Source organism: Vanellus vanellus (genome assembly GCF_965231255.1).
Source record: "Vanellus vanellus genome assembly, chromosome: 23".
In the NCBI taxonomy this organism is placed as follows: Eukaryota; Metazoa; Chordata; class Aves; order Charadriiformes; family Charadriidae; genus Vanellus; species Vanellus vanellus.
Window position 1 is genome coordinate 3538355 of NC_138928.1, and position 19271 is coordinate 3557625.

Below are 19271 nucleotides of genomic sequence, written 5' to 3' on the forward strand. Positions count from 1 at the left end.
TGGCACTAAAGGAAGTTTTCCTCTTAAAAGGATTGGGCAGGCTTTGTGAGGTTTGGTAGTCGGTCAGTTTCCATGTTTGCCTGTTAATCCCTCTGGGGCACCCTGTCTCTTCCACCTGTGCTGCTCAGGATCTCTCAGTAGCATTGTAACTTAAACATTCGCTATGATAACACAAATGCTTTTATCAAGGCTGAGGTTCTGCACTGTGAGGCAATCTTTGTGTGGTATCAAGCAGTTGTATGTTACAGTATTGTTGAAACAGTTCCTGTGTATGGTTACGGTTTTCAAAGCTCTTTGGGTTAAAAGCAGCCATATAAAAAAGCAAAATACTATGTTCTCCCTATTTCTTTTTCCCTGTGTTCTTGGGATGTGCACCCTTTTAGAAGGGGTACACTGAACTTCACAGGTTTTTGTAGCTATGCGCTGTGTTCTTGTAAGAACACTACTGCAGTTCTGAGGGCCTGGTTTTGCCCTCACTGGTGCAAAAGCCTCTTTCTATTAGCAGAGTTTGGAACCACACACAAATATCACTAGCTGGCAACAAACAGAACAGAAAAGTTTTACCCCAAATGCAATTGTGTTTCTTTCTCCTGCAGTGGATGCCTTAATGGTGTTTTCCAAATGAATCAACTGTGAGTGACATCTCTACACTATCTGTAAAACAGCTTGGAAGTACTGGATGAGATGTGTTTAGCTACACTGAAGTGGTCCTGGAGCTCCAAAGGAAAATTGGTGTGTACTTCTAATGCCAGTTATATTGGGGCATAGCCATACCACCTGTGTTAAGTATCTAAATTAGGGGGATGGTGTCCCCGAAGGTGAGATAGAAGTTCCTCCAGCAAGCAGTTCAGGGCGTCCAGTTAGGTCCTGCTGTTTTAAAATACCTTCTGAGGATGCCTTTTTTACTCTGCCGAACGTACAGGATCTGGCTTCCTAACTCAGACACTGTTGTTATGTGCCGCGGAGCCTCCAAAGGCCAGCAGTCAGAGTGGGTCCTGAAGAAAGCTGGCCTGGTTTTCTATTGCTGCATTGCTGGCAGCTCTGCAATCATGATGAAACGCAGAAATGCTGGAAGAGTGATTGTTGGCAAATAGAGCAGAATAAATCCTCAAGGACCTCACAGCTGAAGATTCGTGAACGCAGAAGAGCATGAAGGGCAGCGGCCCAAGGGAGTAAGCGGGCATTGTAGGCCTGGAAGGAATGCCCTCAGCACATAATAGGTTATCTGATTACAAAGCCACTCAGCTATTGATTTTTACAGCTTTTTGCTTTATTCTTAATTTGAAAATCTTTTCAGTTCCCTAACAAGAACAGGAGCAGACTAATTTAAAGCAATGCCTCACTTTGGAGAGAAGTTCCTCTATCTGCTAATCTTGGGCTAGTCACAGTTGCCAGGATCTTGTCCTTTATCGCTTAGTTTTCCTTTCCGGTAATCAATGTTTTGCAATTGCTAGGCATGGGAGAGAAGTTAGACAAGAACTTGGGAACAGTTGAACAGCTATTCTAAAGTGAATAGAATGAGTACAATTTTGTACTAATAACGTGAAGTGAATGGGGTTGGGAGGCTGGCTTTTCTCTTTCTGTAGGTTCTTCATGCAACAACACTTTGCTGATTCTTTGTACTTGGAGGATTAGATATAATTGTTTGTTCCAAAAATGTTCTCATGTTTCAGTGACTTCCAGGGGAAGAGGAAAGGTATGAATGAGTCAACTTCATTTTGTCTAGCAGGAGACTCCTTGGTCTCTGTAGTTTGTAGTATATCCAAAATTCAGTTTACTTTCAGTTTGCTTTCTGTCGGTCTTTCAAGACATGGAGCAGAACTGGATGGTTACATAGTGGCTGATAAAACATTGTCCTTTTCATTTCTGCCTTTTGCTCAAATCTCCCTGGTGTCTTAAGCATGTGGCAAATGTTAGCCAATTTACAAAACTGCTGCTGGAAGGCACTTGGATGGCATAGTACTATGTTGACTGTAGCAGAATCTCCAGAGTATAATTTATTATATAATTGTTATGTTCTTATAGTGCACTTAGGGCAAGAGCTCTTTGCAGTGAACAGCAGGTAACAGGTGAAGGTGCCCATCCATTAGTCATATGGATTTTCATTTACTCCCTATGAGAGATGAAAGTGATCCTCTTAGCTTTTACTGCTTTTGAAGTAAGACAAAGAAGAAACAAGTAACTATTTCAGCATAGGCTGCAGATAACGTTTAGATTTGGAGTGAGTTTTAACTAGATGTTCTGTAGAAGGACAGAGGAGATGTCTGGAGGCACTGAAATGGAATGTTTTGACTCCTGTCCTCTTACACCGTGTCAGCTGTGCCCTGCTCATCTGATGTGCCCAGTTCCTAAAATGTCGCAACTTTATTTCCTGCTACTGTCAAATGAAAGATAAGCTGGGAGGACATGTGAAATGTTAGCCAGGTACACGTCTACACCACTATTCAACTAGGTCACTAACTGGCTGTCTCTGTCAGGCTTATCTGAAGACATGGCCAGGTTTGTAATGTCCCAGATGTCCAGAAGCTGCTCGTACATAAGTTAGAGCATTCCTGAATGTGGTTCCACAGCTGAGCATAACAGAAATAGATTGGATTGGCTGCTGATGCTTTCCAAACCTAACTCCCAAATATACCAATCTAAACTGGGTCTTATGATAATTCTTCTGTCATCGTAGGCAGTTCAGGTTACTAGCAAATCTCCATTGTTTACTCAGATGTAAAATACGTGTGAGATGTTACTAATTTAGAAAGATTTGAGAATATTTCTTGTGTCTTTATTTTAAATGAGGCAGTTACATTTTTACATTTTGTGACAAGAGGACTGATGCTGATGATAAACTATCACTAGAAACACCCTCAAATTCATCATATGGTAGTAGATAATTTTCAGCTTTCTAGGCAGAAAGAAGTGTATACCAGTAAACCTCTGCTGTGGTTTAACTGCAGCCAGTAACTAGGACCATGCAGCCACTTGCTCACGTCTCCCCCTCCCCAGTGGCATGGGGAGAAGAATTGGAAAAATAAGGAAAACTCCTGGGTCGAGATAAAGGCAATTTAATAAGTAAAGTGAAATTTTTTAGCTATTGGTCTGGGGTTTTTTTCTAGCTTTATTTTCAGAGAATTTGCAATAGAGGGACAAAATAATCTCAGCTATAGTGGCAAAAAAGCCTGCTATCATGGAGCCACAACAGATCAGTCAACAGAATTTCCTTCTTTACTCCCCTCTTTCTCTCTCCACCACCTTTCAGGATTGTACAAGCACTCAGGCCGAGTGGAGTTTGTATGATTCATGGATGTATTCTCTGCCTTTTCACATTCATTTCCTCCCATGCCACCCAGTACCTAGGTTGGAGTCTTCTTGCAATCTTAATATCAAAAAATTAAAACCATTTTTGTATCACATTTAACATCCTCCGCCTCCAACTCACAGAATTAAGATTAAAATCTCAGTCAGATGAATTTTGGGATTTATCTATAATCCCTAATGGGTGTTTGCACATACCACCATGATAACAGGATTCAGAAGTTTGATCAAAATGTGCGTAATTTAGAATAAAGTCAAGGCAGATTTATACTCTAGCATGGATGTGGCATTAATAAACAACAAGCACCAAAGGCAAGGAAATACAAAGTTATTTCTTTGTATAAATAAATAAATAAATAAATTTGGATTTAAGTTTTACACCCATGGGTTCAAGCTGAGGACACTTTGTAAGGTAGACAAATATTTTTCAACAAGACCCTTGTTTACGAAAACATGTTAAGTGCATTACTTGTCTCTCTGAAGTCTGTGAAACAACTAATATGTTTAAAATAAAGTAGATTCTTTACCGCTTTGCTGACTTGGATATTATCAGAGTGGACAAAATTTAACATTTTATATATGAGTATTTAAGTGAGCTGTTGAAGAAAGTCTAACAGGAAGCATTGTGTTCTTGTATCTCACAGCCCTTTGTTGACTGTGGTATCGTATCAGTCACTACCAGAAGGATCCAGTTTCCTGCATTTGGGTTTATAGTTGCCTATAATATAAAAATAGAGCAATTTGGAAAAAGCAAATATACTATAGCCTTCCACTAGATTTGCTTACCAATAGGTGAATTGTGATGCTGTACTATTAGAAAAGTGCAGTTATTTTTTTCAGGGAAGGTTTGTGCATCATCCATGTGCCTCATCCTTTCAGTTGCTTTCTGCTTCGAACCCCATATGCATCCAACTGCAGCAATTGGTTACAAATGAATTGTTTCTAAGTGCAGTTCAGCAAAATTCTGTGAATAAGCCCAAGGCTTTGTGCTGCTTTGTTTAGGTGGACCTGTTTTTCTCTTTTTCAGTTCCAGGATGTGGAGTTGTGGCTCTGAAGATAACAGTAACATATTCCAAAGACCCTGAGGCAACTGAATTGCCTGGTAGTGCTTGAGTGGGGAAGAAGACTTCTGGTGAAGGCTGTATGTTGACATGTATAACATCTTCAGGCTTCATTTGAGGTTGGTGCCTTATGACAGCATATATTGCACTATCATTCAGTTCCCTATCTGACATTCTACTTCCTTTGTTTCTTCTGTCATTCTGAGAAATGACGAAGAATGAGAAGTTAAAAAGAAATTCAGCATTTTTTGCTTCTGAGTATTAGTCTTAGTTCTACAACCACAAATATTTTCTCCTTGTATCATGAAACTGGGGAAGAGGGGGGGGGATGCATGGGAAAACGGAATGGGTGCTCAGAGAAGTTTAGAAAACTTCTCTGACAGAAACCCTTACTTCCTCAGATTTAAGGGACTCGGTAGACAGGTGCAGCAACAGTTAACAAACTAAATATTTAGGGTGTGGCGATTGCAACTAGCAAAGTTTTCCTTTGATGAGAACTTTTGGTGATGTTACTGAAGATTTAAGGCCAGTTAATTATCAAAGTTACATATTTGTTATTACATTTCTTTTTCTGAGTAGTATAAACAAAACTATGCAGAAGGGCTATGAATTACTTAAATAATTGAGTTAGGTTGTGTCTGCTTTGCAACAAGATGTCAGACAATCGGCAAACGCGGCCAGCTAGCTTTAGTCTGCTAGCTTGAGTGGATGATACGCATCCAGCGTAGGATGTGTGGTGCTGTGTGCTTTATAACCCCTGTGAGGGGTGCACACAGAGCCAGGGTCTCTGCACAACGGAGATCAAACAAAGCACCAGGAATGTGGGATTTCTGATGATGTCTTACCTGCAGTGCTGCTTGGCTGAAAGAAGGATGTCTGCCAAAGTCCATCCGTTTTCCTGCCATGACAGACAGAAACTCCTTTGAGTGTAAAACCACACCTTTACTTTTTTATTTTAAAAATCACTACCCCCACTGTCCCTTCCCCGCAATTTAACTCACTCCTTGCATTTCTCTCTCAGCTCAGTCTCGTTGCCTCCCAGGACAATGATTGCTATGAACAGACCTTCTTTACATTCTGGGTGGTGGGACAACAAGTTGTAGGGGCAGGAAAACTAGACAAGAGGATTAGCGAGCTTTACCTTCCCTTTTCCTTCTGATGTAAGTGGTGACGCGGAGTATAACAGCAGCAATCAGAGCAGTTGTAGGCAGGAAGGAACTCGGCACCATGAGAGCATAGAGTCCTGCAGGGAAAAGCATGATATCTCCATTACTATTTACAGCACCAGAGGTGACTAGGTTAATTTGGGAGGGGATTTTGTGTGCTTGAAAATGGATTATGGTTCCAGGATAAAAATTCAGCGTGCAAATATTGCCCCTGCTGTCTGAACAAGCGTGGTTCCATGAGGTCGGTACTGATCTATAGCCACAGAGCATCCATCCCAGCTGTATTTTCTTTGGCACTTGGCAAGCCTGGGGAATACTCAGGAGCTTGAATTCTCTTCTTGCAGTCATTTTCAGTGCTACCAGAGTTCAAAGGCATCCCTCATCGGGATGCAGTAGCCCTTCTCATGGTCTGTCTTTGATCAGGATCGCTAATAGGGTAATCTTTGATCTGGCCCGGTAATAGCTCTCCTCTGACATACTATGTTGTTTAGCTAGGACTGGTCTTAGGCTGGTCTGCTTGTTCGAAAGGCAGAGTCACTGTAGCATTGCATGGGCCATGTAGTTGTCCCTTTTTAACCAGGTAGAAAGCAAGAACACAGTTAAACTGAGCATCTTCAGTACAGGCCTCACCAAGTATTCCTGGAACTGATAGAAACCTTCTACAGCTTTTCATGGGACTTGGGGAGGTGGGACCAAACTCTACAGGGGAGTAGGGGAAACCTCTTTGTGTGTGTATGTGTGTGTGCACATGCTCCAGGTTCTCACTCTGCTGCTCAAATCCTGCGGTGCAACTACAATGCTGTACTTAGAGTCTGAGAGTCTTTGTTTTTTACCTCTGACCCTTACTGCTGTCATCTGTGGGGTTGGCGATATCCCCCTTCTTAGTGGGAAATAAAATGGTGCCTAAATCTGTACCCCAATTCCAATTTTTGCCTTGAAAAAAAAAACAGAAGAGGGTGATTTTCCTACATCGATCCATCCCAGGCGGCTTTCTCTCATGCTTGAAAATATGCTTTGCAGGTTTGTGGAATGGTCCAGAGTTACTGCTTGCTCGTTAGCTATGAAATTGTGAAGTTGCACAAGAAAATTCATCCTGTACTGTTTACCTGTAAAAGAAGGTTAGTTAGTACAGCTGAATCACAGGAATGAGATCAACCGGTTTCTCGGGTAAGAGCTGGGAGTTTTGTTTAGGCTGTGGGATAGTACCTGTTATCAGTGTATCTAAATGAAAACATCCAGTGTAGGCCCAGCCAGAGAGCTAGTAGGACAGGAGCAGACAAACTGTGATTCCAGTTTTCTTCCCTTTGGGTCGTGGTCCCTCTGGTGTTTTTTTCATTCTTGCAAAATATCGGATACTTGATTGCATGATGGCTTGGAAAACCTACTTATTCAATGATTATATCATGTGCAGACGGACAAATGAGATTTGATTTCTGCTTTCCTTACAAGTTTGGGTCCTGTGACAGATCAAAGGGAAAGGACAGCTCCTGCAGGAGACAGATTTTGTGGAAGGTATAGGCCAGCCCTGAAAATTCATACCGTTTTAGAGAATGATATGAAAATTGAGTTGCTTATTTGGGCCTTTGAATACTGTTAGAAAGGAAGCGTCTTAGAAACAAGTTGTGTCATGTGACCTCCACACACATTTTTCAGTCACATCAGAAACAATAACTTGCACTGTATCTTCTGTTTTTCTGCCTCTAGCACTGGCTAAAAGCAGAAAACGAAGTAAAGTGTTAAAACAAATAAAGAAAATTATTAATGAGCAGTGGCAAAGAGATGGACTCAAGTAGAAAATCAGGCAAAGGTTCAGTTTGGTTGGAGTCTGTTTCATCTGCTGGTGTAAATGTAACATTTCATTAGTCAATGAAGCCAATCCAGACTCCCCCCACCAGCTGGCTGCAATTTGTATATGCCATTAGTATGTATCAAAAATCTGTTTAAAAAAAAGAAATTTAGGAATTATCTGTGTCTCAGGAAATTTCCAAGCTCAGAAGAGATCTCTTTAACATTGACCTGTAATCTTTCTTGTCACGTGGTAAGAAATTGCTGACTTTTAGAAAATCGTTAATTCTTTGATTAACTCACCCAAAACTTCCAGCATGATACTATTCAGTAGTTTGTTTCTCCCCTGGAAATGGCTCTCAAGATGATATTCTTCTGTAGTCATTAAGTCGGAGCTTTTTCAGCCACACTCTAATCATTTTCCATGAGAAGTCATTTATCATTTCAGTCCTTCCTACTTTAACGATACTTTGATCAGAGTTACCTCTGATAATAGGTTGACATCTAATTCAGGGCACCATCTTGCACCAAATAAAATGTTGAAGTTTCCTGATTTGCCAATCACAGAATAGGAGCAGTGGAGGAAAAGGGAGTTCCTTTTTTTTCAAATAGCCTTACAAGTTCTAAAGACAAAAGAGTGGTGATTCATTAGAGGGAGAAAAGACAGGAAAAACCAATCCCCATGGAGGTGTACATCTCACCTGACAAAGGAGCAGAGCTAACATCAGCAGAAAGAGAACATGTGGCTGTAAGTGGAAATAAGTGGCCACAGTCTGAGGAGGGTGGTCACTGGAGATGAGGTTGGGGTGGCAAATGGAAAATTTGGATTACCGCTGCCCTTCCTGAACATGAGCTGTATCAGGTTCCAGGGCTGTTATTGCTGTCAGATTCCCCAGGTGCTGGGACACAGAGCCACCTCAGCATATTCCTTATGCCTCATATGTGAGTTCAAGTTTAAGATGGTGTTACTCCATTTTACAAATCTTCTACATGAGTTATCAAAGCTTTTCTGTATGAAAGGTTTCTGTGACTGTAAAACACTACTAATAGAATGGAAAATTTTCTGCAAAAAGAAGTATTATTTGTTAGTTTTCATCAATGTATTTGAAATATTTCTGTCTTAAGCCCAAACCACCCAAAATTTGGTTTTGATTAATCAAGTCCTACAAAATTGTACTAGTGGTTTTTGATGGTAATCCGTAAACATTGATTTCCCCCCCCCCGTCTTTGAAATTTTTTTATTTCATATGGCAAAAATAATTTCCTGGCCACTTCTACCTCTAGATACATGTAGATACATATTGTGGTTCTATGTTGAACTATATAATAGAGTTTTACCCTGTCCTTGATAACTTCTAGTGGGATCTGTATGTCTACATCCACCATGTTTTGCTATGGAACAAAAATGGAAGTGACACATCATTCTTGATTTATTTTGGCTGTCTCCCACCCGGTGCACTGTTGACCTCATAGCGCACCCTCAAGTGAAACCACCATCTGTATTCTTCAGATATTCTTCAGATCACCCCATACTGATATGTGCCAGAATTCTCTCTTCGAAATGCTGTCGTGATCACAGAAAACCAGCCATGTCCAAAGTCTATGAGATCAACTGAATGATGCAGTGCACAATTAAGGTTAATTCTTTCTTTTAAAGGGGAACTGAAGGCTAAAACTGGACAAACTTTCCTGACAACTCCTTGCACCAAAATTTCTTCTCATGTAAATTCTTGTACGTGTCATATGAGCAGTTAGCTCTGGAGGACTCCCCCTCTGTATGCAGAAACACTTGCGTGTCCTCTCCTGCGATGAACAATTCTTCCAAAGAAAGAAGATTGCTGCTACAACTACTCAGAGCTTAGTATGCCTGTTTTTCTTAACATTATACCACTTGGACTCTCACTCTGGGCCTCTGAGAAGAGTAATTTAACTCTGCAGGTTTGCCTAAATAAACATAGAATCATAGAGTCATAGAATCATAGAATGGTTTAGGTTGGAAGGGACCTTGAAGATCATCTAGTTCATCTATGCATGTATGCTTAGCTTTAGTGCCACTACCATTTTTCCATTTTTATTCCTATTGTTCCTCTCTGTGGACTCAGATATTAAAATTACTTATTTGCAGTAATAAATCAAACAGCAGTTAGCCTGTCTGTGACAATCCCTGATCTATGACACACCGGGAGAGCGCAACAAACACAGATTTTCCTCCCTGCATGCCAGGTGATTTCAGACTGAGAACTTGGCAATAGTGGGAGAGAAAGGCCTCAAAAGGGCAAAAATTGCCAAATGTCCCACCATGAAGTTCAGTTTCTGGGCAAAATACAGAACTACTATAAACAAGAATGAGAACCCCAAAGCTTGTATAATTAAAATAAACAAATTTCAGGCTGAACATTTCTTCTCTTCATTGACTTCTGTGAATCTCATTCTGTGCCTGGCTATAGATAGCCTGAATAAAAAGTGCTCAAGCAAATAACAGCATGCAATGCATGCAACAGGACAGAGAGCATCCCGTTCCTTGGAGAAATGAAGAGTCTCGGAGCCTTACCTGGTAGTGCCAACAGGAGCAGCAGGGCTGGGAAATGTCCCATCCTGAAGTAGAAAGTGGTTTAGGGCATAGATGAAAAAAAAAAATTAACCCAGAGCTTCTTTATCACTAAGAAATTCTCTGTTGCAGGGGAAGCTAACTTGCTCTGTCACTTGCAGTCATCTGCTGCCTAGAGTGATGATGCCAGTTTGGAATTGCTGAGAAAATCTTTTAACCACAATCTTAATATTACTACTTGGGTGGGAACACTGCATAATGTTTGCTGGCTGCTTTTTCACTTTAATTATGTTGTTGTCTAGATAGACATATTTAGCAATCAGGCTGTATGACTGGAAAAGAAATAGGCATTTTCTATCTCTAGTGCTACCTCGATATATTACAGAGCAGCTTTCAGTTGGATGTGTTCATCCTTACTGCTGCTTTGCATTTACAGGCAAGTTTTATATCCCTCGTTCCCAAAGCCCTTGTGTAGTGATGGAGAACCATCGCTGTGCCATCACAGAGGCAGTGGATGGCCCTGCCTGAGGTCTCCACAGGTTGGAGCTGGAACTAGATCTTCTGGCTAGAGCTGTGATTCCCTTGTTGTATAGCACGTCTAGCTGGGCACCACAGTACCGTCTGGGAATACTGAAGCTAGGTTTGTGTTAGTACAGCTGCAATGGTGTGTGATGGTGTATGGGCTAATTTACCCTCTGCAAATAGAGGAAATCAGTTTAGACAGAGCATAATAGATGCACAGATGCATAGCATGATCTGGTTTGGGGATCTGAGCTGCCGTTTCTGCATGGTCCTAAATGGAGCTGGCTGGATGTGCCAGTGTGCCCAGCTGGCTCAGAGCATTTCCGTACATTATAAACACACCAGCATGTTCTCAGTGTCACCTCTTCTCTGGGTGATATATTGTGATCTGGTATACTGCAGCTCTTCATCATGAATCCACACTAAGTCAGGTAATCAGTTTGATTTTATTTAGCTTTGCAGGCAATGCAGGGAAAAGAAGTGTGAATGCCCTTGGATTTGGGGTCTTCCTGGGATAGCTAAATGCAGCTTCACTTTGGGGAGTGATGAACAATGATTACATGTTGGCAACATCCCCTTGAGAGGGCAGAAAAAGTACAAGGAGAAATACAGAGAGACAGTTCATTCTTTGTTTGCAAAACCATTTGAGAAATGAGGAAGCAGGTTCAGAGCTGCATGTAGACTTCACATGCCTTTCTGTTATGTGCTGCAGTTCCTTAGGCCTTTCCATAGTCACTGTTCATCAAGGATCCACACTGTCCAAGGCAATTTTTGGGAGATGGTTTTCATCACCATGGACAGACAGAAACTCTCACCTGGTACTGCTCTGAGATGACATGAAGTTGATGGGTCTCAGTTCAGACCCTGGTGGAATGATACTGGGGATGCCTCTCGGGAATAACTCTGCCTTGGTGGTGTGGTGCAGCTGCTGGCAGTGACTGCAGATGATAGCAGAGCATTGCATTGCGAAAAGCGTGTCAAAACATCAGTCTTCCAGAGAGTGGAATCTCAGTTAAAAAGCTGATTTCTAGACAAATATTAGCTTTCAATACAAATCGTCAAGTCCCGGTTGTATTTCATGCTTTTGAGGGGAGCATTCAAGCATTTTGTAGAGACATGTAGGACACCTTGAAAAAAGTTCTTTAACACTGATCTTCAATGAATTGGGAGAAGTTTCTTGGAGACTTGAGACAGAACCATGTCTTTCCATTTTGTGGATGTGTTTGAGTTACTCAACTCATGGTCATTGAGATGTGTTACCAGAACTTCTATTTATGTTCACTGCTATATCTGTACTTTTACTTATAACAAATATTTTGGCAGTAGCTGTATAGAGCAGCAGAGTGTTTTCTGGCCTAGCAATGAGCTGGGGGTAAACTGAGCAGAGCTCTCTCACCTTTACTATGCCTGGGAAGCATCTCTGCACATAGACAAGTCTGTGCTGGATCTCTTGACAGAAAAACTTCATATTCCTCCTTTCCCCCTGGCCCTCGATCCCATCCTCTTCCATTGGGTTCAGGTGTTACTGGAAGCATCTTTTCAGTTCAGTTATGTTGGAAAGAGATGTTTAGCACCAATGAGAAGAGGTGGTAGATGGTGACATTCCCTCTCTAGAGTGACAGGTTCATTGACACCTGTGTTTAGTAGGTGATCCTTTTCTTACAGCAGGTGACAAAGCTTTGCCTGCAAATACTTGATGTTCATGTTGCTGTGGATTCCCTTTGGTTTAGCTCTAAGCAGTGCTCTCCCAGGAGGGGCTGATTCCATCATGTGCAAGGTCACCAGTGAAAGGGAGGACCTGATGCTCATTCAAGTTTGGGTTCTTCTGCTCTGTTTCTCTGTTCTTCCTACTTTTGCCAATGATAAAGATCAGCACAGCCACCATGAACTTAGTAACCAGGAATCCAGCAGTGATATAGAAGACAGTGAAATCAGCTTCAGGAGGGATGCTATAGGGAACCATAAATACAACAATAAAGCTTAGCAATGAAGGGGATGGTTCAACCTTTAAAAAAACTCTTCTAGTATACAATATGAAGATGGTAACATCTCCTGCAACAGGCAGTCCCTGCCTGCGCACAACAGAGCCTGTGAGGTTGGAACAACTGTAATAGGTTTTAACTGCAAGATCTCATATATGGATAAATTATGATCTGCAGGAGCTGTTTTGCTTGGTACTGAAGTGTTGCATTCTCTGGATTAGGGTAAAGCTGCTGTTTAGAAAACACACACCATCTTTGAGAATTGTCATAGATTAGGAGGAGGTAGAGAATATGTCTGTGTTGGTATTCCTCTCAGCTTCAAAAGGGGTTGTCAATGCTAGGTTTAGTCCTAGGAAGACTAGAAACACAGCATGAGGAGTTTTATGGCTTACCTGGAGATGCTCTGCACAGCACTAGGCTCCTCTGGCATTTGGGTCTCCAGGACAGCTGATGATAGAAACAGAATAGTTTATTCTGCAGATGTTTCTGGATGATATTCATTGGTGTCACCAACACCAGTGCCCCAACTAGGCATGGGTAACCAAGGTGAGATTGGGCACTGGGCTGTGTGCTAGAAGATTAATCTGGGTAGCAATAATATGACATGTGTTAGATGTCTTGTAACAGTGAGGTCATGTTGCTGTAAAACAGGAACTAAAAAGAGGCAACGAAACAGAGTACCTCCCTAGAGTAAGACAAAAGTAGATGTTTACTAAAGTCAGGCCTTGGCATCTGCAGACACACATGAAATTTAAATAGGAACTCAGGAACTCCTGAAACTCAAAGCCCTGGGACGTACCTGTCAGCACTTCCACTTGCACTTTCCTTAAGCTATTTGTTTCCCCCAGGTAGTCAGTTTTACACTGGTACAATCCAGCATCCTGCTTCTTGAGTCGCTTCATGGTCACTGTCAGGACTCCTTCACGGACATTGTCACTGATGGAGGTGGTGCCATTCCTGTTCTTTAGGAACGGCAGCCAGAAGCGTCGCGCGCTCACCACATGTTGGCACTTGGTCTCATCGATCTGCTTGCACCAGCTCTTTTCTCTCCACCGCTGCTGCCAGGGGTTATAGGTGCAGTTGACAGAAATGGTGCCCCCCTCCATTCCATACACCACGGTGACGTTCTCTGCAGCACAGGATGCTAGGAGAGAAGGAGGAAGTGGTGAGCCAAGTCTCTTTCCCTTACCAATATGTTTATGCTAAACGTCATTTTTTCTCTTTTACAACTGTAGTGATGGCTGCTGTCAACTGTAGAGCTGTTACCTGTCTGCTTCCCCCCTGAAGGATACAGTGTGCTCAGACTCAGGGTCTTGGTTCAAACATTCTTGAAATATGTCTGTAGTGATGCCTCTGACTGGTGGTTATTTGCCTCTTGCCAGGCATCTGTTCTTGTGGGGGGAACTGAGGGAAGGAGGAGGTATCAGCTTCATTCATATTTGCAGATTTTCTGAAGCTTAGGAAATTTTGGTCCTTGGCTTCCCTTCTGGTCCTGTGGTGACTGCTCTGAATTGCAGTCTGGAGCTCAACCAGATCACACTTCATGTAATCACTGGGCTCCTGCCCAGTAAGGGGAACCAGTTTGTCAGCATGATTGGAGGATTAAATATAAACTTGCATTTTCCTCTGGTCCTGAGGTGCATGAAGCTGGGCACTCAGGTAGATTGAGTTGTCATCAGGCAAGCTGTCTTGATTTTCAAAAGCTCTTTTTACAAGGCAGATCATAAAAACATAGCTTGACCAAAAGATGATTAGTTGTTTCTGTGTAACACTCGTTAGACTAGTCTTGCTGTAACACCCCTGCTTTGCAACGTCCAACCTGCTTACTTGCATAAGACAGCTTGCTTCAGGTTTTGGCCTTGAGCTTCCATATAAGTTAGTAGATGCACATTTGGCTCTGGAATACTGTCTGATGAGGAAAGGGTCCTTTGCAGTAAATGCTCATGAAGTTTATTCCATTTTAAGGCTCTTTACACAGCCAGAGAGAAGCAATACAGCACTGGAAAATGATAGAATCAAAGTGACACCTACAAACCAGTGTCCAGCTAACTGTTTGGGAGGTTACTTCTTAATCCCACTCCTAATTTCTAAATCCAGGGGTTTAAGGATTTTTTTTCACCGTCTTTTAATATCCTACTAATTTTCAGCATGTTGACAACTGGTCTTTGGCTGCTTGGCTTTTTTTGTTGCATTTGTTCCTTATTTCTGATTTCTATTCCTCTTTACGGGAGGCAAAGGCAGAAGGGACAGCCTGAGCTATTAATACTTCCAGAGAGCAGTGCAGTATGGTATTTGTGGAAAAGTGCATTTCTAGTGAAAAAATTCAGCGGCTAGTGCCTTCTGCAAAGTTGTAAGTAATAATGAAATAGAACTAAATTAAAAAATAGGCTCTTGTGAGGACTTTGTGCTGGCTGATCTGTTTAATAAGTTCTTAAAATAATTTCAACCATTCTAAGTGAATTGTAAACTAAAAAATCTTAAGCTCTTTCAGGTTTGAGTAGAAGGCGGCATAAAAACGGATCTGTGCTCTCCAAGTATCCAACACCTACAAGTCTTTATCCTCATATGTTGCTCCACTTAGTTGTTCCAGTAAAGGCTTACCTCACTGCATGTCCAGTCCAGTCCTGTGCAATCCCTCTAAACATTTTAACTCCCTCTCCTATTTCTCTTGTAGACCCCTCCTCGCCCCCAGTTCTGCCCCTTCAGTTCCAGGAATGGTCCCAGAGTTTTATTTTTTCGTTTTGTTTTTTTTTGTTTGTTTGGTTGTTTGGTTTGGTTTGGTTTTGAAAGAGCATTGCAAAAAATCTCTTGATCAGAATCATGGTATTTAAAGATTTGCTGATGCCCCTGTGGAAAACTTTGTGTCATTATCAATTCTGCTGACAGATCGTTTACTATTTGTGTTCCTCCTCCCTTGTTGTGTGCTACTGAAAAAGTATAGTAGACTTTTTTCCAAACTCATTCCAACTTTTGTGACAGGTTTCTGTGCTCCCAAAGCTTGAGTCTGTTGCCTTTTTATGTACTGCTGTAAGCATCGGATCTCCAAAGTGTGGCTGGAGAGAGAAGGCTGCCAGCTGGGAGTACTGCCTGGGTTCTGTGGCTTGTTTCTCATTTCAGATGAACATTGCTTTCCAAGCAAGCTGAAAATAGTCAAGTACCTAAGAGTTCAGAGATGTCCCCTTCCTTGAGTTTTATTTTCCTCCTCTTGAACCCTAGCTGCTGCAATTTACATTTGAAGCCCTACAAATGCAAACAAATAGGATTTTGCAATTTCACATTTCACTCTGAAAAGGCATACAGACTTCTGTCAGCAGTGTTTCCTGTTCTGACTCAAAAGGATCCCTGTGAGAAAAGCTGAGCGCTTGGATCACTGCTGGCCTGTTGTTAAATTAAGGGAAAAGAGCAAACTGAGGAAGGAGTCCGACATCCCTGCAATATAACTGGGGAGGAAGAATAGAGTGGAGAACACACTGCAATGCTCCAGGTTCCCTCTACTTGCATTGCATCGCACCTTGCAGTGTATAGACAGGCAGTAAGACTCTTTATCTGTAATAACTGTTTGTATTGGTCTTCCAAAGAACTGCATACTACAATGAAGATGCCTTTGCATTCAGAAAAAGCTACTGTGTTTCAAGACCTGTGCAGTCTTTTCCCATAGCATTATCAGTAGTTTCATACGAGGTGCGGGTAGAGACTAAGTTTTGCACCAATCCTTTACCCTATCTGTTAACTGAAACCCAAGGTCACATATGCTTTCTTACCTGACAAGAAGACCAAGGAGATGAGGTGCATGAGCTTCTCCATGTCAGTCGAGTAGAGAAGGGGACAAGAGAGGAGTCAGGAGAAAATTGAAAAGGTCTCTTGCCCAAGAGCAGCTTGCTTTTCCCCCCTCCTTGCTCTGCCGGAAGGAATGAGCACAGGAACTTGGCATCTTTTTCATCCTGCATATTGAGCAATTCACCAGGGACGGGCATCTCTCTCGTGAGCTGAAAATTCAGACATCAGCATTGCCCACTCACAGCCACAATTTAGTCTAGACAGCCTGAAAGCCAGCACCATGTGATGGCCTGAAACCATGGTACTGGAAGTCCCTCTCATCTCAGCAATGGTGCCTGTCCACCAGAGCAGGCTTTACACGCCAGCTTTGCATGGGGTGAATTTCTGGAAAGCCAAAAAGGCGGCTCTCATCAAGTCTGCAGGTAGCTCAGTCAGCATCACAAGGGTGAAAGGAGGGCAAGGACAAAATCTTGTGGGTTATTTAGAGGAGAAAGAAGATTTAGAAGAGCCTGCATGTGAAGCATTCCTCTGACATAAAACTGAAGACAGGAAGACAAGGATGCTGTGCTGGGTGAATCTGTGAGGTACTTTAGACAAGCAAACCAGACATTTATTTTGTACCTAGCAGAAAGGACATAAGAGCAAGGGATGGGGGCATTGATTCGGAGCCCGTCAGTGCCATACTGATGCAGTAGTTCCAGCCTGCAGTTAAGAGAGCCTCCTTTAGCATTAGCAAACTGGTATGCTATGGATGGGTTACTATTTTTTCTTTTTTGAATTTATTTACTTTGAGATCTTCCGAAGACCCTGGCTTCTTAACTTGTATGCTTATGTGCTTCCTAAGAGGCAGATAAATCTGCAGGTCTATCCATTCATAAATGTGCCCTCTTTTTCTTTCCTCTAATTAGTGTTTAAGAAAATGGTACCTTACAGTATCAAAAAATTCTCTGTGAGACTTACTAATTGCAGTTTTTGTTCATTTGTGCTCCAGTGAGCACGAATCTGGATTCTCTTTGATCAGAAGCAGCTGTCTCCCTGAAAATGTCTCTCTTGAACTCAATTGTTTTTTACTACTACTCTTCCACTGTTCGACCCAGTGTAACTGACTGCATGAATAGCAAGTAGGTAGGGGAATCTTGGGCTGAATGAACTATTTCAAGAACCATTCTTTTTTGTTTCTTTCATTTCAAGTTAAATATGTCAACTCTGAAAATCTCAAAAAAAATTGATCAACTTCCCTGCTGCACCCACAGCAAGATAAACCTATTGGATGTGACTGGCTTGTGCATAGGGAGTGCTTCAGGCCCCTTTAACTTGCTACCTGTCTGCAGAGCTTGGTGCAGTTAAATAAAGTGCTAGCATTTCTGGTCTTTTGGAGAAGTTGAGCTGAGCCCCAGCAGGCTCATTTCATATTGCTTACCACATGACTGCTAAATAAAGGCAGCAAATGTGTAATTTGGAGTATTTCCAGCAGAAAGAAGGAAGTAATGGTATCGCTTTCCAAGGCCTTGGTGAGCTCTCCCATGAAACTGTACATGCATTTGTGGTCTCCTGTGACTTTAGAAGCAGCCACAAAAGCTTGCTTTCTATGTTTAACATCTTTGTTGGTGACATAGACAGTGGGATTGAGTGCACCCTCAGCAAGTTTGCCAATGACACCAAGCTGTGTCAACACACTGGAGGGAAGGGATGCCATCCAGAGGCACCTGGGAAGGCCTGAGAGGTGGGTGTGTGAGAACCTCATGAAGTTCAACAAGGCCAAGGGCAAGGTCCTGCAGTGGGTTGGGGCAATCCCAAGCACAAATACAGGGTGAGGAGAAGGACTTGGGGGTGTTGGTAGATGAGAAACTTAACATGAGCCAGCAATGTGTGCTGGCAGTCCAGAAAGCCAACCCCATCCTGGGCTGCATCCCCAGCAGCGTGGCCAGCAGGGCAAGGGAGGGGATTCTGCCCCTCTGCTCCGCTCTGGGGAGACCCCCCTGCAGTGCTGCCTCCAGCTCGGGGACCTCCGACAGCAGAAGGACCTGGACCTGTTGGAGCGGATCCAGAGGAGGAACACAAAGATGCTCTGAGGGCTGGAGCTCCTCTGCTGGGAGGACAGGCTGAGAGAGTTGGGGTTGTTCAGGCTGGAGAAGAGAAGGCCCCAGGGAGACCTTAGAGCCTCTTCTTTCCTGCGAGGGTGGTGAGACACTGGCCCAGGTTGCTGAGAGAAGCTGTGGCTGCCCCATCCCTGGAGGTGTTCAAGGCTAGGTTGGATGAGGCTTTGAGCAACTGGGGCTGGTGTCCCTGCCCAGGGCAGAGGGGTGGAACTAGATGGTCCTTAAGGTCCCTTCCAACCCAAACCATTCTGTGATTCTATGGTGTAGCCAAAAAAATAAAAAGTGCTGGAAGTAGGCATGCGGGTTTGTATTGGTCTTCCAAAGAACTTAGAAAGAAGCAGCTGCACTGGTGAATAGGCTGCGAAGAGCTGCTTAAAGTACAGCACAGTGCTGCAAAAGAACAGAGCTACATCTAAGACTGGCTGGATAGGGATTCCTGAAGAGCTACAAAGATGCCTCATAACAATGAAGGCAAGAGACCAAGTGCATTGGAAAAACATGTTTGATAGTTTATGGTGTGATTATTCAGGACAGCAGGGTTTGATGAGGCCCCAGCCAGTCTAGTGTTCCTCTGGTAGCTCTTGGAAATTGCCACCTGCATGAGAGCTGCACTGGAGATCCGTAAATATGTTGTGTGTCTGACTTACTTGGATATTTACATCTGTAAATAATCCACTCTTAATTACCATCATGTCCTCTCTGTTATATCACGTGATGTTGAGAAAAGCCCTCTTATGCTCATACTCCTCTGCTGTCTATGTCATACTTCCTGCAACTTCTTTGCACAGCCTACCATTTTCTTGCTCTGTGCTAATGTCTGTACAGACATTACTCATGTCTATCTCAGGGCTCATCCTTGCAGTTAGCACAGCAAGGCAAACTCTGTTCAAAAATGTCCCAGTGCCCTGTCCACTCCTCTAGTGCAATACCACGTTGTTCCCTTCCCTCCTTTCTACAGAAATAACTCTTTTTTGGTTCTCCCTGCTTGTCTTGATTCCACACTGCCTTGGTTTAAGCAGCCAGTT

At 42.7% G+C, this 19271-nt stretch overlaps 2 protein-coding genes and 1 pseudogene across 3 annotated transcripts in view; all 3 read right to left on the reverse strand.

Annotated features, from left to right (window-relative positions):
* The window catches only part of OARD1 (O-acyl-ADP-ribose deacylase 1), a 357380-nt gene that overhangs the window by 39113 nt on the left and 298996 nt on the right, over positions 1–19271 (reverse strand). The window lies entirely within an intron of this gene.
* Positions 4305–11352, reverse strand: LOC309680843 (annotated as a pseudogene). Its single transcript has 9 exons — positions 11204–11352; positions 9870–9925; positions 8845–9136; positions 8657–8710; positions 8150–8171; positions 7622–7941; positions 5509–5610; positions 5213–5265; positions 4305–4568 (listed from the first exon to the last, which is right to left on the reverse strand). The product of its transcript is annotated as an uncharacterized misc_RNA (transcript).
* Positions 12084–16317, reverse strand: LOC309680891 (triggering receptor expressed on myeloid cells 2-like; the record flags this gene model as incomplete). The annotated part of the gene is given in 6 exon segments (XM_082494649.1): positions 12084–12337; positions 12763–12817; positions 13170–13514; positions 16132–16207; positions 16211–16254; positions 16257–16317. Coding segments are annotated over 6 exon segments (798 nt in total). The 3' UTR covers positions 12084–12120.